Below are 23945 nucleotides of genomic sequence, written 5' to 3' on the forward strand. Positions count from 1 at the left end.
GGTAACTTGTTCTGGAAAATTGCCGAACATTCCTCATTTAGCGTCATGCACATTAAGTCCTCAAACTTCCTTTTGTTGCTAAGAATCTCCTTTAAGAACTTCGCATACCTAGGCATCTGCGAAATAACTTCAACAAAAGGTAAGTTTATATGCAGTTGTTTAAAAATATCCAAAAATTTACCAAACTGCTGCTCGACTTGCACCTGCTTTAATCTAGCAGGGTATGAAATTTTAGGCTGGTATTCCCTCAGTGGAACCTCCTTTGCCTCTTCCTTCTCTATTTCATTCACCTTGGTAGCTTCAACTTCCCTTCTTGAATCTACCTGCACATCACCATTATTATTAGAAATAAAAGAAGGACCAAGAATATACTTACCTGATCGCAACATGATTGCATTCACATGCTCCTTCGGATTGGACTCCGTAGTGCTAGGCAGAATCCTTGGTTGCCTCTCAGCCAACATCCTAGAAATCTGGCCTATTTGAGTCTCTAAATTCTAAATGGAGGCCTGCTGATTCCTGAGTGCACTGTCCGTCTGTTGGAACCTATTGTCAATAGAGGATACAAACTTCATCACCAACTCCTCAAGATTGGGCTTCTTCTCCTAAGGTAGAGGTAGTTAGGATGGACTAGCCTGCTGCAAGGGTTGTTACTGATGTAATCTCTAAAAACCTGGCGGTCCCTGGGCGTCGTTATTCTGCCACCCGAAGTTGGGATGGTTTCTCCACCTTGGGTTGTATGTGTTTCTGTAAGGGTCATTTTGATGTTTGGGTGCATTCCCTATGTAATTAACATGTTCATGGTCAGCAGAAGAAGATGAAGAAAAAGCAAACATACCTCCCACATTACAGTTTGCAATGTAGTGCGGGCCACCACAGAACTCGTAGCCAATCTGTGCTGTATGAACCGGCATCTGAAGCTGGTCTATTTTCTTGGCCAAGAGCTCCACCTGAGCTGCCAAGGCTGATGTGGAATCTAGCTAGTTAACCAATTCCTGCTTGACTGGCCGACTCCTAGAGGATTGCCACTGGTAGTTGTTCATGGCCATCTCCTCTATCAGATTTTGGACAAACCGCTGTAGAAAGTTTGAACCTGCATCCATACTGGTAGTCAGTGATGCGAGCAACATCGAAGCAAGTCCTTGTACCTCTCCCAGGCATCATACATGCTCTTGTCATCGAACTGCACAAAAAAAGATATATCATTTCTCAATCTAGCAATTTTAGTAGGAGGAAAGTACTTATATAAAAACTTCTCAGCCAAAGATCTCCATGTCGTAATAGTGTTGGTTGGAAGTGACTGCAACCATCTTTTCACTCGGTCCCTCAAAGAAAATGGAAACAGCCTCAACCGAATGGCATCATCAATCGTTCCATTTATCTTAAAGGTATCACGAATCTCCAAGAAATTGGCTATTTGAGCGTTTGGGTCCTTGCTCGGTAGTCCCCCAAATTATACACTATTCTGGACCATTTATATCACTTTCGGTTTTATCTTGAAGTTATTAGCTGCCACAGGTGGTCGCACTATACTTGTCTGTGTCCCTGCAAGAGAAGGTCTAGCAAACTCATACATTATCCTGTTTTCATCCGCAACTTGGTTGTTGTCTCCCATCCCTGCCAGTCTATTCACAAGGGCTTTAATCTGTCTCTGCGCCTCCTCTTCTTCATGCATACGCTTCCTCAAAAGACAGAGGGATCGCTCTGGTTCAGCAAGAGGGTCTACAAGAGTAGGATTAGAGCTTCTAGTCATAAACTACCTGAAATTAAGAGGTAGCAACCAAAGAATACATAAATGAATAAAAGAATAAAGAATCAAAAGACAGAAAACAAAAAATGGCTAGAGTAACACAACCAGAAATTCACTCTAGTTCAAACAAAAAATTCCCCAGCAATGGCGCCAAAAACTTTATGGGCTGTTTATGTAGCTACAATCTAAGGCAGTGAAGCTATCGATGTTTACTAGCACTAATGGCGAGTATCAAGGTCGTATTCTCAAGAAAGGGTGATCCTAGAACTACTCCAGCATCTTATGTTATCTAACCTTAAATAATATTGATGAAGTTACTATTCTATGACTAGATGCAAGCTAAATGATTAGCTAAATGTCAAGCAATCTATAAAGATTTAGTGAAACAAACAAGGGAAGAAAGCAAAGCAAACCAAAGGGGACCTAAGCTAGTTCGATTTTAGTGAAGGTAGAAATTAGATTGATTACCAATTATGATTACCCATAAGCGGATTCTAAATTGAATTCGAGTTCCCTCTCAAGAACACCAAATTGCTAAACCTAAGAACCTAAACGATGGAATCTCTTCCTAATGATCGATTTTAGGTTAGCCTTAAGATTAATCCACTACTATTAAGAGTTGTTAATTCTTAATCCAGCTAGTTAATTACCCCTATCTCTGAGTGATCATTAACCAATTCTTGCTATTCAACTTTCCACCTACTAAATGAATTTCTTAATTATAGAAAGTAGTATGAACAACACAGTTCACAACGTCTCATGAATAATGTGATATCTTATTAATACAGAAAGCAAGAAAAATACAAGCATTGATAATCAAAATCTCATAAACATTAAGTGCAATCCAACAAACGAAGAAACCCCAATGGGTTCAATAGCTCTAGCTACTCATGCTAACGAATAACACAAAATAAGGCATAAATACAGAAAAGAAAATTGGAAACATGTACACCCTTCTTCTTAAATTCAGATGAACTGTCCTTGATCTCCAAATCTAAATAATGAACCTCGAATTGGCTCTTGAATGCCTCCAAATCCACTCTTGATCTTTAATATGATGCTTGAACCACTGAAATCCATCTTTCAATATGCGAAATGGTCTCCCAAAGTCAAATGTTGAAGTCTGAAAAGAGGTTGCTCACGCGAGTATATAGGATCTAAAGTGAGAAAACTGAACCCTAACAAAAGAAATTGATTTTGCCTATATAAATGTCCCAGCACGGCCATGGTCAAGCCCGTGCTGGTCAGCATGGGCGGAGTCCAGGCCGTGCTGGACCTTCAAGTCCCAAAAATCATCCTCTGCTCCCTGACTGTGCCATGGCCGGTGCTGAGCCACCACGGGCTGTGATGGAGACCGTGGTGGCCTCGAAAACTATGCCGAAAGGCCACCTTAGAGGGTCAAATGTTGATAGTTCAGCACGGTGAGAGTCCAGGCTATGCTTAACTTTGAAATGCTAGCCTTTGCTCAATTTTGATAGATTCTGGTCAGTATTTGCATGTATCTCCCTCAAATACTGATAATGTCCATCAATGATCACCTGAAACATGAACGCTCAACCTTGAAATGCTAGCCTTTGCCCAATTTTGATGGATTCTAGCCCTTATTCGCACGTATCTCCCTCAAATACTCAAAATGTCCATCAATGATCACTTGAAACATGAAAGGAACCAAAACACAAGTGATTCTAGCATAAAACAAGATAACTATGCAAAAAAATGGAAGTAATTGGGCATATAAACATGTGTAACACAATGCATATCAGTTTCCCAGGTATATTTCTCAGTAGAATGATTTTGCCACAACACCTTAACCATCGGTATAATCCTAAAGCAAAGTTGGCGAACTTGAGTATTGATGGTTGCTATTTGTGTTAGCTACAATCCAAGGCAGTGTACCTATTGATGCAGTCTAGCACTAATGGCGAGTATCAAGGTGTATTCCTCGGGAAAGTGAAAGCCCAGAGTTACTCCTTTGTTCTTTGTTATATTAACCTAAAATGAATGATGAATAATTTCTAAACTAACTAATAGCTACAAGCTAAGTTCTAAGGGAGATGCAAGAATAAATGGATAAATGAAATAACCAAGACAAGAAAGGAAACCCAAAGGGAACCTAAACTAGTTGGCAATCAAACAAAAGATAAAGGATTGATGATTCCAATTATGCTACCCGTGGACGAATTCTTAACTGAATTCGGTTTCTCTCTCTCGATAACCGAATTCTTAAACCTAATAACCTAAAGTTGGAATCTCTTCCTAACGATTGATTCTTAAATTAGCATTAAGCTTTAATCCGCCTCTATTAAGCTTTGTTAATTCTTAATCCGGCTAGTTAATTATCCTTAGCTCTAAGTGATTATTAACCAGTTCTTGCTATTCAAAATTCCAATTGCCAAATGGACTTCTCAATCACATAAAGCAATCTAAATACCACAATTCACAACGTCTCATGAATAATGCATTATCTTATTAATATTGAAAGCAACAAGAATACAAAACTAACTCAAACAATCCAACAATATAATATTAAGCCAACATAGTAAAGAAATGCCAATGGATTTAGTCAATCTAGCTAAACATGTTAATTATCAAAACCTACAAGAATTCAATTACAACAATGAGTAAAGGTAGAGAAACCCGATTACACCCTTGGATGAGAGTCAACAGCCCCAATTCCTCTTGCTTGAATTGAATCGATTCTTGTTCCTCTTGCTCAAATTGAAACCAATCAGCGAACCTCGCCCAATCTTCAATCTTTGAAGGGAATCCAATTAAAACCTTGGTCCAAGTCTCCTTTTTCTTTGGTTCCAGCTCAGAAAACCCTTAGAGAGAGAAAAATTAGAGTTTGGGACATTCTCCCCCGTTCTCCCCTCGTTTCCCTCTTTTCTCTCTTTTAATTAATTCGTCCAGCTGCCGCGAACATGGCCATGTTGGGAACACGGCTTGGTGTTGATGCCCGTGTTACTCTCTATGGTCGTGCTCCTTAATACATCTTTTTCCTGTTGTCAAATGCACCCAACACGGCTGTTTTGGTGCCCGTTTTGGAAACACGACTAGTGTTAAAACCAACATGCCCATGTTCAGATTAGGGATGCATGAACTTGACTTGTTTTGGCCACTTTGGCTTCCAATTGTGCTCCAATTCTTCCCTTTATCACTCTTTGACTTCTTTTGGACCTAAAGTACACAAACAAACGGATAGGGTGAGTGTTGAGACCAATTCACATCCAAATGTACATAAAATCAGCCTTAAAAACCCCATTTAGATGTGTGTATTCTACGCACATCAAATAACCACACACTTAGCTCATTGCTTGTCCTCAAGCAATCAAAAGTAAAATAAGGAAAATAAACCACTAAGGAACAACACTTAAACTGACAGACAAGCTAGAAAGCTCCTACACATATCCTTAATAAGCATAAGTCAAGCAAAAAGAAACGAAGCAATCAATTCAATCATCACAACCAAGATGCTATTCATTCACAAAATACTATCTCAATAAAATTATTCAGAACCAACTCCTCACAAGATTCACTCTAAGTCACTCAAAGTGTTTATAGGATAGTGTTAAATCGCTCAATGCATCAAATACTGCCTTACTTACTATATGCTTGCTCTTAAATCCTACTCTTACCATTTATGGAGAGTCAACAACCATGTCCAGAGGTCTTTATAAGGGTTGTAATTGGGATTAGGTAAGGGTAGGTAAATTTGGTCAGAGTTGAACCTATGGTGTTCTGCAATGAGATAAATGACCTGCACACAAGTCACAATAATCACAAGGGGTAAATAATGGACAGTAGTCCAAGGTGGGAAATAGGAATCAAGTCAAAATGTAAACTCCAAAACGCAATTAAACAATTAGCTCACTTACTTTCTTTCTTTTCATCACCCTTCCCTCTTATTCTTCTTATTATTTTTTTTCTTTTTTTTTCTTTTTTTTCATAAGGGAAGAACATTCACATAATAGAGTGAATTTCTTTTGGATTGAAGGAAGCTGCTATAAGATTCCAACGCTATTCCCAAGACAAAAATTCCCAAAAAAACAACTCATGTGCAAAATCATAACCCAAAGCAGAATAAAACTAAGTGGTAATGAAATATGATAAAAAAATGGTGAAAGAGGGGGTTATCTACAGAATCAATAAACGAATGAAGGCTATTTGGCTAGAATGAAAAACTTAAGTGCCTCTATCATACCAAAGTGTTAAACTCACCTTGTGGCGCTCATAAGCATTACCGAGCAAGTTCTAAAAGTAAAGACAGTAATTGGCACTCTCAACAAGAATTAAATAAAAGCACATAGAGTGTATGCTTACAATTGAGGCTCAATTTCTCACAAGTGTGCTTTTTGAGTAGGTTCCAAACAAAAATCATCAAAACATAATTAAATAAACCAAAGCAACTTAATGCAAAACTCAAACTAAATAGCTTACATTCTTTCGCAATACTCAACACTATCGGTTTTACCCGAGCACATGGACATAAACAGGATTTCAAAAGCAAGTCAACAATAAGAGCATCGAAACAAAGTGAAAAATTTTCAAAATTTTACAAAAAATTGCATAAAGAATAAACAAATTACTGAGATGGGATAAATGAAATGCGATATATACACTAGAAAAGGATTTGAATTTCATATACAAAATAATAAAAACACGAAAACAAGTGTATATAAATATCACCACCCCACACTTGAAGACACACTGTCCTCAGTGTACAAAATATAAGAAATGCAAAAGGAAAAAGAACTAATACTGCCCTGACTATGGCTCCGGAGTGAAAAGAGGTGCATCATCGGGGAATATCAGTATTTGGTACGTGGTGGAGTGGTACGCAAATAATAAAATAAGGAATTAAAATCGAAACTGAAAAAAAATTAAATAAAATATGAAAACTAAAACTAATAAAATGTTTCAAAATAAAAGGTTAAAATATTAGAGATTAAAGATAAAAATTGTGGTGCCTCCCAAAAGCGCTTCTTTTTTATGTGATGAGTCTTCTTAGTTGGACTCATGATGAAAAGCAAACGGTGGGGATTGATGACCATCCATCCTTCTTCCAAGCAAATGGCTTCAAGTATCCGCTTAGAGGACTAATCGTCAAATTCCTGGTCCCGACGGTCAAGCAAGATGCCAGTATGATGGGCAAAACTCGCTCCTCATATATTTGCACGTAGTCATGATGCTCTAGGGGCTCTTCCAATTTGAAAGCTGGAGTTTCACCAATTGGAAGGATTGACGGTTGGGCAATTTTTTTAGGAATGTCGATGGTTTTCTCTAGTCCTTGGCTTGGTTCACTTGCTAGAAGAAACTCGAGCTCCTCTAAGACTTCTTCATTGGATAACTCGTGCTCATCTTCTATCATCGAAGGGACTTATGGAAAATCCACCAAAAATTCCTCTAACTGCAACTTAGCATCATCAACTGTACGTTCCTGTTAGTAGTCTTTCAGAGGAATCATGTTTGCCTCTTCCTTTTCTGGTTCTATTTCCATGTTCAAGGAGTCATCTTGCATATAAGCATCATTATCAAACAAAGTAGATAAAACAGAAAAATTCTCACCTGAACACAAAGTGACAGCACTCAAATGTTCCTCGGGTTCAGTAGTGTTTGATGGAGTTCCCCATTGTTCTGCCGCTAGTAACTTGAAGATCAAGCCTACTTGAGGCTCTATGTTCTTAATTGAGGCTTGTTGACTTTCAAATAACCCCAGACTTAGCTCATTGCTTGTCCTCAAGCAATCAAAATTAAAATAAGAAAAATAAACCACTAAGGAACAACACTTAAATTGACAGACAAGCTAGAGAACTCCTGCACATATCCTTAACAAGCGTAAGTCAAACAAAAAGAAATGAAGCAATCAATTCAAGTATCACAACCAAGATGCCAATAATTCATAAAATACTATCTCAACAAAATTATTCAGAACTAACTCCTCACCATATTCACTCTAAATCACTCAAAGTGTTACGAGGGTAGTGTTTAATCGCTCAATGCATCAACTACTGCCTTACTTACTATATGCTTGCTCTTAAATCCTACTCCTACCACTTATGGAGAGTCAACAGCCATGTCAAGAGGTCTTTATAAGGGTTGTAATAGGGATTAGGCAAGGGTAGGTAAATTTGGTCAGAGTTGAACCTATGGTGTTCTGCAATGAAATACATGACCTGCACACAAGTCACAATAATCACAAGGGGTAAACAATGGATAGTAGTCTAAGGTGGGAAATAGGAATCAAGTCAAAATGTAAACTCCGAAAAGCAATTAAATAATTAACTCACTTACTTCCTTTCTTTTCATCACCCTTCCCTCTTATTCTTTTTTTTTTTATTTTTTTTTCTTCTTTTTTTTCATAAGGGAAGAACATTCACATAATAGAGTGAATTTTTTTGGATTGAAGAAAGCTGCTACAAGATTCCACACTATTCCCAAGATAAAAATTCCCAATAAAAACAACTCATATGCAAAATCATAACCCAAAGCAGAATAAAACTAAGTGGTAATGGAATATGATAAAAAAAATGGTGAAAGAGGGGGTTATCTACAGAATCAATAAACGAATGAAGGCTATTTGGCTAGAATGGAAAACCTAAGTGCCTCTATCATACCAAAGTGTTAAACTCTCCTTGTGGCCCTCATAAGCATTAACGAGCAAGTTCTAAAAGTAAAGACAAAAATTGGCACTCTCAACAAGAAATAAATACAAGCATATAAGGTGTATGCTTACAATTTAGGCTCAATTTCTCACAAGTGTGCTTTTGAGTAGGTTCCAAAGAAAAATCATCAGAACATAATTAAATAAACCAAAGCAACTTAGTGTAAAACTCAAACTAATTATCTTACATTCTTCCGCAAAACTCAACACTATTGGTTTTACCCGATCACATGGACATAAATAGGATTTCAAAAGCAAGTCAACAGTAAGAGCATAGAAACAAAGTGAAAAATTTTCAAAATTTTACAAAAAATTGCACAAAGAATGAACAAATAACTAAGATGGGATAAATATCATCCACCCAACACTTGAAGGACACACTGTCCCCAGTGTACAAAGTAAAAGAAATGAAAAAGGAAAAAGTGCTAATACTGCCTTGACTATGGCTCCGGAGTGAAAAGAGGTGCATCGTCAGGGATATCAAGGTGTTGGCTAGTCTGTGGTAAAGGAGTGGCTGCAGATAATAAAATGAATAATTAAAATTGAAACTGAAACAAAAATTAAATAAAATACAAAAACTATAACTAATAAAATGTTTCAAAATAAAAGGTTAAAATATTAGAAATTAAAGATAAAAATTGGGGTGCCTCCCAAAAGCGCTTCTTTTTAATGTGATGAGTCTTCTTAGCTGGACTCATGATGAAAAGCAAACGGGCGTGATCGACGACCATCCATCCTTCTTCCAAGCAAATGTCTTTAAGTATCCGCTTAGAGGGATAATCGTCAATTTCCTCTTCCCGACTGTCAAGCAAGCTGCCAGTATGATGGGCAAAACTCGCTCCTCGTATAATTGCACGTAGTCATGATGCTCTAGGGTCTCTTCCAATTTGAAAGCTGAAGTTTCACCAATTGGAAGGATCCACGGTTGGGCAATTTCTTCAAGAACGTCGATGGTTTTCTCTTGTCCTTGGCTTGGTTCACTTGCTAGAAGAAACTCGAGCTCCACCAAGACTTCTTCATTGGATAACTCGTGCTCATCTTCCATCATCGAAGGGACTTATGGAAAATCCACCAAAAATTCCTATAACTACAACTCGGCATCATCAACTGTACATTCCTGTTGATAGTCTTTCAGAGAAATCATGTTCGCCTCTTCCTTTTCTGGTTCCATCTCCATGTTCAAGAAATCGTCCTGCACAGAAGCATCATCGTCAAACATAGTAGATAAACCAGAAAAATTATCACCTGAATGCAAAGTGATGGAGCTCAAATGTTCCTCGGATTCAGTAGCGTTTGATGGAGTTTCCCATTGTTCTGCCGCTAGTAACTTGAAGATCAAGCCTACTTGATGCTCTATGTTCTTTATTGAGGCTTGTTGACTTTCAAGTACCCTCTCTGTTTGTTGGAATTATCATCAAGACTTGCAATGAACCTCATCATCAGCTCCTCTAACACTAACTCTTCATCTTGAGTTGAAGGTGCAAGATTAGGTTGCTGATGTGGTTGTTGAAATTCTAGTGGTTCTTGGCCATCTAAGCTCCATCCAAAGGGTGAATGAGTGCTCCACTCTTGATTGTAGGTGCTTCCATACGAGTCATTTGGCCAACTTCCCGTATAATTCTCCTGTTCACAGTTATAAGAACAATGATCAACATCACTATACAATGGACAATCATTACTCAAATGTAAACCATAACAAAATTCATAAAAGACTTGAGATGAAAGGATAGGAGTGGAGAGTTGATCGGTAGCCCTACAAAATGAATCCACCCGAGCTTCTAAAGATGCACGGGTGTCCCAAATTTTAGCACTCTCTTGGTTCCTAATCCCATTTTCCAATGCATCATACAAAGAGTTTGAATTTAACATTGAACCTCCTTATCATTCACTACCTGAATCATAAACTTAACTAAATAAATATATATAAACAAAACATAAATAAATGACTAAATTAACAAATAGCAAATTGCACTCTAGTTTTCAAACAATTCCCCGGCAACGGCTCCAAAAACTTGATGTTTGCTATTTGTGTTAGCTACAATCTAAGGCAGTGTACCTATCGATGCAGTCTAGCACTAATTGCGAGTATCAAGGTCGTATTCCTCGGGAAAGTTAAAGCCCAGAGTTACTCCTTTGTTCTTTGTTATATTAACCTAAAATGAGTGATGAATAATTTCTAAACTAACTAATAGCTACAAGCTAAGTTCTAAGGGAGATGCAGGAGTAACTGATAAATAAAATAACCAAGACAAGAAAGCAAACCCAAAGGGAACCTAAACTAGTTGGCAATCAAACAAAAGATAAAGGATTGGTGAGTCTAATTATGCTACATGTGGACGAATTCTTAACCGAATTCGGTTTCTCTCTCGAGATAACCGAATTCATAAACCTAATAACCTAAAGTTGGAATCTCTTCCTAACGATTGATTCTTAAATTAGCATTAAGCTTTAATCCGCCTCTATTAAGCTTTGTTAATTCTCAATCCGGCTAGTTAATTATCCTTATTTCTAAGTGATTATTAACTAGTTCTTGCTATTCAAAATTCCAATTGCCTAATGGACTTCTCAATCACACAAAGCAATCTAAACACACAATTCACAATGTCTCATGAATAATGCATTATCTTATTAATACCGAAAGCAAGAAGAATACAAAACTAACCCAAACAATCCAACAATATAATACTAAGCCAACATAGTAAAGAAATCCCAATGGATTTAACCAATCTAGCTAATCATGTTCATTATCAAAATTCACAAGAACTCAATTACAACAATGAGTAAAGGTAGAGAAACCCGATTACACCCTTGGATGAGAGTAAACAGCCCCAATTCCTCTTGCTCGAATTGAATCGATTCCTGTTCCTCTTGCTCGATTTGAAAACCAATCAACGAACCTCGCCAATCTTCAATCCTTGAAGGGAATCTGAGTGAAACCTTGATCCAAGTCTCCTTTTCCCTTGGTTCTAGCTCAGAAGACCCTTAGAGAGAGAAATATTAGGGTTTGGAACGTTCTCCCCCCGCTTCTTTTCTTTCTTTCCTCTCTTCTTTCTTTTAATTAATTCTCCCTGTGGCCGCCAACACGGCCGTATTGATGCCCGTGTTCCCAACACAGACTGGTGTTTATGCCTGTGTTACTCTCTATGGTCGTGCTCCCTAAAACTTCTTTTTCTTTGATGGTTGATACACCGAACACGGTCGTGTTGGTGACCGTGTTGGGAACACGGCCAGTGCTGAAACCAACACGGCCCTGTTCAGCTTCCTTATGTGCATACTTAGCTTGTTTCAGCAAACTTTGATGTCCAATTATGCTCCAATTCTTCCCTTTATCATTCTTTGACTTCTTTTGGACCTAATGCACAGAAACAGACGCATAGGGTGAGTGTTGGGACCAATTCACATCCAAATGTCCATAAAATCAATCTTAAAAACCCCATTTAGATGTGTGTATTTTATGCACATCACTCTCACGTACCTCTATCATCAGATGGACGTCACCGTCTGTGGTGGTACAAGGAATTTTGGTTTTGGCAAGCGATCCATGTGAATTACTATGACTTCTTTTCCTTTAATTCCTTTCATGTAGATATTGTGTGTGCTAACTCCTCTTTCTTGCAGGTTTGGGCCTTGGAGATTGGCCTTCTAGTGGGCTCAACAGCCCATTTGCACTTCACGAGCCTTTTCTAGCCTAAGCCGTTGGGTGCTCAAGCAGGACGGTCACACTAGAGTGGTTACAGGTTTACGTGCACCACATGTGGATCAACAGTCTCACCTAAGACATGGTAAACACAATTCATTAGTTATACTCGTGTTTTATTTACATTGTTGCTTACCCTTTTTTGGTTCATAAATTCAGAGTGACTGGCTAGGGGAGCACAACCTCGAGTAGAGGAGAGTGCTGCTAGCAAGGCTTGCTTATCGGGCTTGGTACCTCGGTGATAGGATTTATGGTTAGGAGCATGGTCCCAGCAGACGTTGAGTTCCTTTATCTCATCCATTCTCCATGTTCTAGATGGCGAATCTTGCCAGAGAGGAGCTGGTAGAATTCTTGAATGGGTATGACGAGCTTGAGGACTTTACCATCCAATCACGGCTGACCAATTACACATCATTCATACTACAGCTATTGGGGGTTTTACCTCTTAGTGATGATGCCATTGTCCAGGTAATTTCTGAGATTATCTTGGAATTCTCTCTTTTTATCATGTGCTACTCTTTTATTTACATATTTACAGCTTGTCTGCCAGGCCCTTACTACTCGTGAGCTGACTCAAGGACGGTCTTCTCAATGCACCCAGCCTTCCCATGTTACAGGCTCATCCGCCGATATGACTTTCGAGGTACCACCTACAGCTAAGTCAGATGTGGTCCCGAGGGCAGTCTCATTCCCTCCTGATCCGATGGTCTCATACTGGAGTCTGCTCGATATGATAGAGCATCGACTTACTATGGATTAGTATTTCCCTCAAGAGTTCATACCGAGCACTTACACCCATGTAAGCTTATTCTTTCCTTTTGTGCTTTCATCTCATGCCTTTCTTGAAAAGGTTAGTGACATATATACAAATACAGGTTCAGAGAGACCAGTTTGAGCATGTACATTCACTAGTTTGGGCTGCAAGGAGATAGTTCTTCATCCTTGGCGAGGATTGGCAGATAACGCAAATTATAAATTATGAAATGTAAAATGTATGCATGAAATGCGTAAAATGTGCTAACTAATTCTCCTTTCGGGTTTTTATTAGACGGGCCATTAAGGATTGTAGGGGCAGCTAGATGACCAGCAGCGTCAGCTTGATTCTCAGCAATAACAGATTGATACCCTGACCCTCTAGCTGTCAGCTTTAGAGACCTAGGGGATGTGTTAAGAACCTCCAAGGAGTAGAACCACGAACCCTAATGATTATGAACCCGTGAATTACTATCTTAGAAACCCAAGAACAAATTAAGTTTCAAAACCCAAGAACCGCTTAAATCAGATTGCAAGGTATGGTTGATCAAGATCAGAACCTAAAGAAAACTAAGTTCTTTAAACCCTAACCCTTAACACGCCACAAGGATAGATCAATTCCTTGATAAGTGGTTTATGCATTCAACAAGAATTCAAGAATTCAAGCAAATATGCAAAGGAAACAACTACTATATTTTTATCAAAATTCAAATTTTCAAAACACAACTTAAGGGGCGTTTTTATAGCCACCTAACATAATAAACCCTAGTAAAACTATTAACCTTAGCTGCCACATAAGAAAAATAGGCAATAACATTGTTCTGAACTTAAAGAAGAGATTTCAGCCCACATTAGTCTTCATGTATTTGGACTTGCAAAACATTAAATAAAGCCCATTCAGATGTGTCTTTACTTGGGCCTATCCTAGCATGACCAATTGGGCTTCCTTGACTAGCCCAATCTTGCATATAGCCAATTAAGGCTTCTTGTAGCTTCTTGGACCTTGACCTTGTAATTGGGCCTTGTAGCATGCTCAATGGATCCTTAGCTTTATCTTTGATTTTCTTGTTGTCCTCTCCATCAAGTCCATCTTTAAGCTTGGCCATGTCCATATCATTCCCTCCTTCTTTAGGATGATTCGTCCTCGAATCAAGTTCATCACCTACATCAAAAGGACTCAAATCAGCTACATTAAATGTACCACTCACATTATACTCACCTTTCAAATCAATCTTGTAGGCATTGTCATTGATCCTCTCAACGACTTGAAATGGACCATCACCCCTCGGACTTAGTTTAGACTTTCTTTGATTTGGGAACCTTTCTTTGCGAAATGCACCCAAACCCAATCTCCAGGGTTGGAATACCATTGGAATTCGTCCTTTATTAACCCTCTCGGCCACTTTTGCATTTTGCTTCTCAATTCTCTCTTTAACTTGTTTGTGTAGCTTTTTAACCAAATCTGCCTTAGAAGAACCTTCAACACTAACAAGCTTGTTAAAGAGGCAAAGGAATCAAATCAATAGGAGTTAAAGGATTAAAACCATATACAATTTCAAATGGTGAAGTGTGTGTAGTGCTATGAACAGCTCTATTATATGCAAATTCAACATATGCCAACAAATCCTCCCAAGATTTTAAATTCCTAGAAATCAAAGCACAAAGCAATTGAATCAAAGTCCTATTCACAACTTCAGTTTGTCCATCACGTGGATGGCAAGTAGTAGAATAAAGCAATTTAGTTCCTAACTTACCCCATAGCACACGCCAAAAGTGACTTAGAAATTTAACATCTCTATCACTAACAATGGTCTTAGGTACTCTATGCAAACGCACAATTTCTCTAAGAAACAAATCAGCAATATGGACAGCATCATCACTTTTATGGCAAGGGATAAAGTGAGCCATTTTACTAAACCTATCCACAACAACAAATATACTATCTCTACCTTTCCTAGATCTTGGCAAACCAAGCACAAAGTCCATAGACAAATCTGTCCAAGGAACATCAGGAATAGGTAAAGGTGTATATAACCTATGGGGTTGCAGTTTGGACTTAGCTTTCAAACACACAATGCATTGACAACAAATTTTATGCACATCACGTTTCATGCATGGCCAATAAAAATGCTCAATCAGAATATCATAAGTCTTTTGCACCCCAAAATGACCCATTAAACCGCCCCCATGTGCTTCCCTAACCAATACAGCCCGCAAAGAACAATTAGGAATACAAAGGCGATTTTTCTTGAAAAGAAATCCCTCAAACACATAAAAATCAGTAGAAACAGCCCCATTAGCACAAGTTGTAAACATGCCGCTGAAATCATTATCACTCACATACAACTCTTTTATGAACTCGAAGCCCAGCAATTTAGAATCAAGAGTAGTAAATAAAGCATACCTTCGAGATAGTGCATCAGCAACCACATTCTCCTTACCTTTCTTGTATTTGATCACATATGGGAATGTCTCAATGAATTCCATCCACTTAGCATGTCTTCGGTTCAGTTTGTCTTGCCCCTTGAGATGCTTCAAACTCTCATGATCCGTGTGGATGACAAATTCTTTGGGCCATAAATAGTGTTGCCATGTTTGCAAGGCCCGAACCAAAGCATAGAGTTCTTTGTCATAGGTTGGGTACCGAAGGGCTGCTCCATTTAGTTTTTCACTAAAATAGCATATAGGTCTGCCTTCTTGCATCAAAACAGCACCAATCCCAATGCCACTAGCATCACACTCAATCTCAAAGGTTTTGTCAAAGTTAGGTAAAACCAACAAAGGAGCAGCACACAACTTATCTTTAAGCATATTAAAAGCATGTTCTTGTGCATCACCCCAAGTAAACCCAACGTTTTTCTTGACAATTTCATTCAAAGGTGCAGCTATACAACTAAAGTCCTTAATGAACCTCCTATAGAAACTAGCCAAGCCGTGAAAACTCCTAACTTGGCTAATGTTTTTAGGTGTTGGCCACTCCCTAATTGCTTTCACTTTCTCCACATCAACCTCGAGCCCCTTTGAACTAACAACGAAACCAAGGAAATTAACTTTATCCACGCAAAAAGCACACTTTTTCAAATTGGCATACAATTTTTCTACCCTAAGAATGTCTAGAACCCTACGCACATGCATGACATGATCATTAATGGACTTGGAATAAACTAAGATATCATCAAAATACACAACCACAAATTTACCAAGACACTCACGCAAGACATGGTTCATCAATCTCATAAAAGTACTAGGTGCATTTGTAAGCCCAAACGGCATAACTAACCACTCATATAGACCGTATTTAGTCTTAAAAGTCGTTTTCCACTCATCACCAGTTTTCATGCAAATTTGATAATAACCAGAACGCAAATCAATCTTAGTAAACAAACATGCACCATGCAACTCATCAAGCATATCATATAACCTAGGAATGGGATGACGATACTTTACCGTTATTTTATTGATTGCACGACAGTCCACACACATTCTCCATGTGCCATCCTTCTTTGGAACCAAAATCACTGGAACCGCACAAGGACTTAAGCTCTCACGCACATACCCCTTTGACATCAGTTCTTCCACTTGCCTTTGAAGCTCCTTTGTCTCCTCTGGATTACTTCTATAGGCTGGTCTATTTGGTATGGAAGCCCCGGGTATGAAGTCTATTTGATGTTCTATCCCTCTTTGAGGAGGTAATCCACTTGGCATTTCCTCGGGAAAGACATCAGCAAATTCCTGCAAAAGATTAGCAAACACACTCGGCAAGGAAAGATCAAGTTCAATAGTGTTCAAATATACATCTTTATAAGTAACAACAAATAACATCCGACTTGAATAAAATGCATGCCTAACTTCACTTTCCCTAGCCAAAAAACTACCCTTTGCCTTTGTTTTCTCTTTATGCTGAATCTCACCCCTTGGGTTTTCATGTTCCTTTTTGTTATTTTCAGCCTCACGCCTCTCTCTTTCCAACTTACATTGGTCATCATACACTTCCTTAGGAGAAAGAGGTGTCAAAGTAACTTTTCTCCCATCCTTCACAAATGAGTACCTATTTAGAAAGCCATCATGGAAGGCCCTCGTATCAAATTCCCATGGCCTACCTAACAAGATATGGCCAGCATGCATTGGCACTACATCACATAGCGCCTCATCTGAATATCTACCAATTGTGAAAGGTACAACAACTTGCTTATTCACTTTGATCTCATCACAATTATTTAACCATAACAATTTATAAGGTCTAGGATGTGGAATTAGATTTAAACCCAATTTTTCAACCATTAAAGTGCTAGCAACATTTGTACAACTACCACCATCAATAATAACAAGACAAGTCTTACCTTGTACATGGCATCTTGTGTGGAAAATGTTGTCTCTTTGCTGCTCCAAGGTATCATCTTCCTTCATTTGAACACTTAGTGTGCGCCTAGCCACCAAGAGCTCACCTCCCATAGGACCCTCAATGCAATCATCGCTGCCGTCTTCCAATTGTGGTATCTCATCATCATTATCACTCTCTTCACTTGCTGTTTCAATCTCCCCATGGTCTCTAGCCACCATTGCCCGCTTGTTTGGACATTGTGAAGCAATATGGCCACGCCCCAAGCATTTGAAACACTTGATGTCTCTATTCTTTTCTTTGTTAATTTCTGGTTTAGATGTGTCTTTGTTACCTGAAATGCTTTTCCCTTTGTTGTCATTGGGAATAACCTTATCATCACCTTTCTTACCTCCTTTCCAAGAATTAGACCAATGTGGCCTCCCACTCGAAGTGCCCTTATATTCAAACCTTGTTGTCCCTCTAGGTTTTAGTTGCTTTTCCACCTTAATTGCAAGGTGAACTAACTCCTCAAGCTCCACATAATGTTGCAACTCTACCCTATCAGCAATCTCCTTATTAAGCCCACCAATGAATCGTGCCATGGTAGCTTCTCTATCCTCATCCAAATCAGCCCTAGTCATGAGCATTTCCATCTCCTTATAAAAATCCTCAACACTCCTTGTACCTTGCCTCAAAGATTGGAGTCTTTGATGTAACTCCCTATGGTAATGTCTGGGTACAAAACGCCTTCTCATGATAGTTTTGAGTGCAATCCAACTACCAATAGGCTCTTCCATGTTCCTCCTCCTACTAACCACCAACTGATCCCACCAAACTATAGCATAGTCACTAAATTGGGTAACCACCAATTTCACCTTTTTCTCCTCCCCGAAAGTTATGGCAATCAAAGATAAGGTCAACTCGCTTTTCCCACTCCAAATATGCCTCCGGATCAGTTTTTCCCAAGAAGGTAGGAATACTAAGTTTGATACTACCTAAGTTCCTATCAACATCATCATAGTTCCCATAACCACCAAACTCACCACCAAAGTGTCCTCTACCTCTACCAAGATTTTGGTATCTCCTAGCTCCTCTACCCAGGCCTCTACCAACCCTACCATAGGCTGCATTATCATACTCCTCAAAACCCAACTACTATAATTTTATCAAAATTCGAATTTTTTTAAAACACAACTTAAGGGGCGTTTTTATAGCCACCTAACATAATAAACCCTAGTAAAACTATTAACCCTAGCTGCCACATAAGAAAAATAGGCAATAACATTGTTCTGAACTTAAAGAAGAGATTTCAGCCCAAATATTAGCCCACATTAGTCTTCATGTATTTGGACTTGCAAAACATTAAATAAAGCCCATTCAGATGTGTCTTTACTTGGGCCTATCCTAGCATGACCAATTGGGCTTCCTTGACTAGCCCGATCTTGCATATAGCCAATTAAGGCTTCTTGTAGCTTCTTGGACCTTGACCTTGTAATTGGGCCTTGTAGCATGCTCAATGGATCCTTAGCTTTATCTTTGGTTTTCTTGTTGTCCTCTCCATCAAGTCCATCTTTAAGCTTGGCCATGTCCATATCAGTCATCCTCATTCACCCCAATTGGCTGCCCATGATTACCTTGCACATTCCCCCCTTCATCAAGCCTATTCCCAGACCTCGGGCAAGTGCATTAATTTGGTCCATAATGGCTTGTTGATTGGTTGCCATTTCCCTTCGTTGGGCTGCCATGTCAAGTTGCAACCTCTCCATTTGCTCATTCATATTTCTTATGCTTCGTTGCACCCTCTCATTTTCATGCATTTGTGTTGTGGGTGTGCCGGTAGTTGGCACATTATTACCTCCACTAGAACCACTTGACATGCTGCAATAAGAGTTAGTATGCAATAAAAAAATAAATCGAAGGAAATTAAGGACCTCACCAACACTCCCTCACGTGTTTACTCTCAATTAATGGGGATGGTCACTCGTGTTTCGCACAATCAACAATGATCACACAAGGCTGAAAACTCACACCACTCAGCTTGTTTTCAAGGATTCTTATGTGAATCAATAACCACACATCAAGTTATTTCACTATGCTTGCAATGCACCAAGAATTATGATCTAAAAAGCTTAGTTGAGGCAAAACGAAAAAGTCAAGAAAATTAAACAATTAGTCACGCTTTGAATAAAATTAGGACTACAAACAAGCGAAAACTTCAAACGGATGCAAATGACATATGAAGAAACAATCTAGATGTAAGAAACAAGAAAGATGCAGTTCAGCTTGAAATAGGAAAAGAAGGAATGGATTTAGGAAGCAAAAATCACAAAGAAGGTTGATCAAGAAAGAAGGTTACCTGTTAAGAACCTCCAAGGATTAGAACCACGAACCCTAATGATTATGAACCCGTGAATTACTATCTTAGAAACCCAAGAACAAATTGAGTTTCAAAACCCAACAACCGCTTAAATCAGATTGCAAGGTATGGTTGATCAAGATCAGAACCTAAAGAAAACTAAGTTCTTTAAACCCTAACCCTTAACACGCCACAAGGATAGATTAATTCCTTGATAAGTGGTTTATGCATTCAACAAGAATTCAAGAATTCAAGCAAATATGCAAAGGAAACAACTACTATAATTTTATCAAAATTCGAATTTTTTTAAAACACAACTTAAGGGGCGTTTTTATAGCCACCTAACATAATAAACCCTAGTAAAACTATTAACCCTAGCTGCCACATAAGAAAAATAGGCAATAACATTGTTCTGAACTTAAAGAAGAGATTTCAGCCCAAATATTAGCCCACATTAGTCTTCATGTATTTGGACTTGCAAAACATTAAATAAAGCCCATTCAGACGTGTCTTTACTTGGGCCTATCCTAGCATGACCAATTGGGCTTCCTTGACTAGCCCGATCTTGCATATAGCCAATTAAGGCTTCTTGTAGCTTCTTGGACCTTGACCTTGTAATTGGGCCTTGTAGCATGCTCAATGGATCCTTAGCTTTATCTTTGGTTTTCTTGTTGTCCTCTCCATCAAGTCCATCTTTAAGCTTGGCCATGTCCATATCATTTTATCTTTGGTTTTCTTGTTGTTCTCTCCATCAAGTCCATCTTTAAGCTTGGCCATGTCCATATCATTCCCTCCTTTTTTAGGATGATTCGTCCTCGAATCAAGTTCATCACCTACATTAATAGGACTCAAATCAGCTACATTAAATGTACCACTCACATTATACTCACCTTTCAAATCAATCTTGTAGGCATTGTCATTGATCCTCTCAACGACTTGAAATGGACCATCACCCCTCGGACTTAGTTTAGACTTTCTTTGATTTGGGAACCTTTCTTTGCGAAAATGCACCCAAACCCAATCTCCAGGTTGGAATACCATTGGAATTCGTCCTTTATTAACCCTCTCGGCCACTTTTGCATTTTGCTTCTCAATTCTCTCTTTAACTTGTTTGTGTAGCTTTTTAACCAAATCTGCCTTAGAAGAACCTTCAACACTAACAAGCTTGTTAAGAGGCAAAGGAATCAAATCAATAGGAGTTAAAGGATTAAAACCATATACAATTTCAAATGGTGAAGTGTGTGTAGTGCTATGAACAGCTCTATTATATGCAAATTCAACATATGCCAACAAATCCTCCCAAGATTTTAAATTCCTAGAAATCAAAGCACAAAGCAATTGAATCAAAGTCCTATTCACAACTTCAGTTTGTCCATCTGTCTGTGGATGGCAAGTAGTAGAATAAAGCAATTTAGTTCCTAACTTACCCCATAGCACACGCCAAAAGTGACTTAGAAATTTAACATCTCTATCACTAACAATGGTCTTAGGTACTCCATGCAAACGCACAACTTCTCTCAGAAACAAATCAGCAATATGGACAGCATCATCACTTTTATGGCAAGGGATAAAGTGAGCCATTTTACTAAACCTATCCACAACAACAAATATACTATCTCTACCTTTCCTAGATCTCGGCAAACCAAGCACAAAGTCCATAGACAAATCTGTCCAAGGAACATCAGGAATAGGTAAAGGTGTATATAACCCATGGGGTTGCAGTTTGGACTTAGCTTTCAAACACACAATGCATTGACCACAAATTTTTTGCACATCACGTTTCATGCATGGCCAATAAAAATGCTCAATCAGAATATCATAAGTCTTTTGCACCCCAAAATGACCCATTAAACCGCCCCCATGTGCTTCCCTAACCAATACAGCCCGCAAAGAACAATTAGGAATACAAAGGCGATTTTTCTTGAAAAGAAATCCCTCAAACACATAAAAATCAGCAGAAACAGCCCCATTAGCACAAGTTGTAAACATGCCGCTGAAATCATTATCACTCACATACCACTCTTTTATGAACTCGAAGCCCAGCAATTTAGAATCAAGAGTAGTAAGTAAAGCATACCTTCGAGATAGTGCATCAGCAACCACATTCTCCTTACCTTTCTTGTATTTGATCACATATGGGAATGTCTCAATGAACTCCATCCATTTAGCATGTCTTCGGTTCAGTTTGTCTTGCCCCTTGAGATGCTTCAAACTCTCATGATCCGTGTGGATGACAAATTCTTTGGGCCATAAATAGTGTTGCCATGTTTGCAAGGCCCGAACCAAAGCATAGAGTTCTTTGTCATAGGTTGGGTACCGAAGGGCTGCTCCATTTAGTTTTTGATGCAATAAAGACAAGAATTACAAATGATCCTTTAAGCTTTCAAGGAGGTCCAATGACAAGATCCAAGTCCAAAAGTATGCAAGAAGCTTTGTTGGGCTTAATTAAAGACATTTGGAGTGTTCAAACACAACAAGGCTCAGTCCAAGATTTAGGATTGCAAAAAGGATCCAAAATCATCAATTTAGTGCAATAAGTTTGGGCTGAACTCATAGGTCCAATAAGATTCATTTGAAGCCTTTTTTTTTATTTTCATTTTATTAGGTTTTTTTTCTTAAGTTATGGTGTGATTAGTTGTCTTTTAGAGTTACAAAATAGATGCACATAATTAGTCATAATTTGGAGTTACAAAATGGATGCACATAATTAGTTGTCATTTGGGAGTTACAAAAATGAGTGACATCAATGTAAAAACAGCCACTTTTAATTAGTTTTAAGGGGAATTAAAGGGGGAAACGTGGGGAAGCTCAAAAGACATCCATTTAGGTTTCTTTGTCTTGTTTTGGCTATAAATATCAAAGCCAAATTCATTTGTAGGGATAGAATTTTTGAATGATAATCTTTGTTTGCTCTTTGTGAGTGTTTTTGCTTAAGTTCTTGCATGAACTTTGAACTTATCAAACTATTTTTAGTTTGTGGCGTTCTCTAACCAAAATCTTGTGTTTGATTCTTAACTTATCAAATCATACTTGGTTTGTGGCGTTTGGAGTTGAATTCAAGTGCTAGTTTCATTGTTGGAACTAGTTTTTGTCCTAACTTCACTTGAGGAGATCCTTGGGTTTTGGAATCATCTTGATTGGAGGGTGTTTTCTTGCATTCCATATGTATCATAACTCATTAGTTATTGGGGTGTGTGGTTGCTAAGATGATGATTTCCTATCATTTGGTATCAGAGCTTGCTTCAAGTTGAGGTTTGCTTATCTTTGTGTTTTGTGTGTTATTAAAGTTTCTCATCTTCTTTATTTTTTGTGCCAAATTCTTCTTGTTTCAATATTTTCCTTCTAAGTACTCTTTCTTTTCAAAGTTTACACCTTTGTGCGCATAAAGTAAAACTTCGTTGTCCCTTGCTAAAAGAAAATTGTGTTGTTCATAATTTCTTTTCACTTGTGTTATTATCATTAAAAAAAAAAGAATCACCAGATCAAAAAAAAAAAAAAGAGAAAGTTTGGGCGGCATAGAAATCCTATTCTATTATTTTATTTTATTGCTTTCTTGTGTCTAGCTACTTTAAATTTGGCCTGACCTAACAAAATCTAGACCAACCTTTTTTTTTTTCTTCTTTTCACTCCATTGAATTGCCATAATCTGATTTGGTTTGTTTAGGTGATTAGTTCATCTAAGAACCTAAAGCAAAAGCAAGAGAGGTAAAAGGCAATAGTGGTGAGACTAGCATCGAGAAAAGCCAAAACTTTGAGTGAAACACGAGCGAGTGTTTTGTGAGGCTATACTAACTTGTTTTTCAGGTTTTTCACGCAATGTCAAAAGAACAAGTTTCAAGTAGTGTTGGAGCATCCATTGAGCAAACTTTGCAAGCAATGCAAAAAGAGTTTGAAAGAATGTATAGGCGAATGGATGATGTTGTTGAAAGTGTGAGAAGGCAAGGTGAAACTATTACAAGAATTCAAAACGAGCCTAGAAGAGAAAGGCAACTAGCCTTTGAACAAGAGGATTATGATGCCGAAGATGATTTGGAGGATGACCAAGCAACCACTTTTGGTGGAGATGACCATCCTAGGAGACACAATAGGAGATCAAGGCAAGATGGTGTAGATCGCAACCTAGGCAGCATCAAAATGAAAATTCCTTCCTTTCAAGGAAAGAATGATCCTGATGTCTACTTGGAATGGGAGCAAAAGGTGGAGATGATCTTCGAATGCCATAACTATTTGGAGGAGAAAAAGGTGAGGTAAGTGGTAAAAGTGAGTGTAATAGGAAACATAAGGTGAGAGAAAACAAGGGAGATGAGAATGAAAGAAAGATGAATGTGTATGCAAAGCCAAGTGATGTGAGGAGAACACTAACCTTGAGGCAGCCCTTACTTGTACTCATGTACAAGGAAGTTTTGA

The 23945-nt window shown here is 38.4% G+C and overlaps 1 protein-coding gene and 1 non-coding gene across 2 annotated transcripts; one reads left to right on the forward strand and one right to left on the reverse strand.

Moving 5' to 3' along the window:
* The first annotated feature begins 1109 nt into the window (after window positions 1–1109).
* Window positions 1110–1216, forward strand: LOC112535748. Its single transcript, XR_003079828.1, has one exon. It is a non-coding gene; the product is annotated as a small nucleolar RNA R71 (small nucleolar RNA).
* Window positions 1217–15865: 14649 nt separating this feature from the next.
* LOC125370265 lies at window positions 15866–17979 on the reverse strand. The gene is made up of 4 exons (XM_048375264.1): window positions 17740–17979; window positions 17209–17685; window positions 15991–17064; window positions 15866–15886 (listed from the first exon to the last, which is right to left on the reverse strand). The coding sequence occupies exons 1-4, from the start codon at window positions 17977–17979 to the stop codon at window positions 15866–15868; spliced, it is 1812 nt and encodes a 603-aa protein (XP_048231221.1).
* Window positions 17980–23945: the final 5966 nt, after the last annotated feature.

The sequence above is a fragment of the Ricinus communis genome, chromosome 6 (genome assembly GCF_019578655.1).
Source record: "Ricinus communis isolate WT05 ecotype wild-type chromosome 6, ASM1957865v1, whole genome shotgun sequence".
NCBI classification, from domain to species: Eukaryota; Viridiplantae; Streptophyta; class Magnoliopsida; order Malpighiales; family Euphorbiaceae; genus Ricinus; species Ricinus communis.

Coding starts and splice junctions, on each gene's coding strand:
- LOC125370265 (XM_048375264.1), bottom strand. CDS start 17,979: ATGGAAGAGCCTATTGGTAGTTGGATTGCACTCAAAACTATCATGAGA. Junction 17,686..17,739: donor ATAAGGAGATTGCTGATAGG/GTAGAGTTGCAA, acceptor CTTGCAATTAAG/GTGGAAAAGCAACTAAAACC. Junction 15,887..15,990: donor TTAATGATCATGTCATGCAT/GTGCGTAGGGTT, acceptor TTTCGTTGTTAG/TTCAAAGGGGCTCGAGGTTG.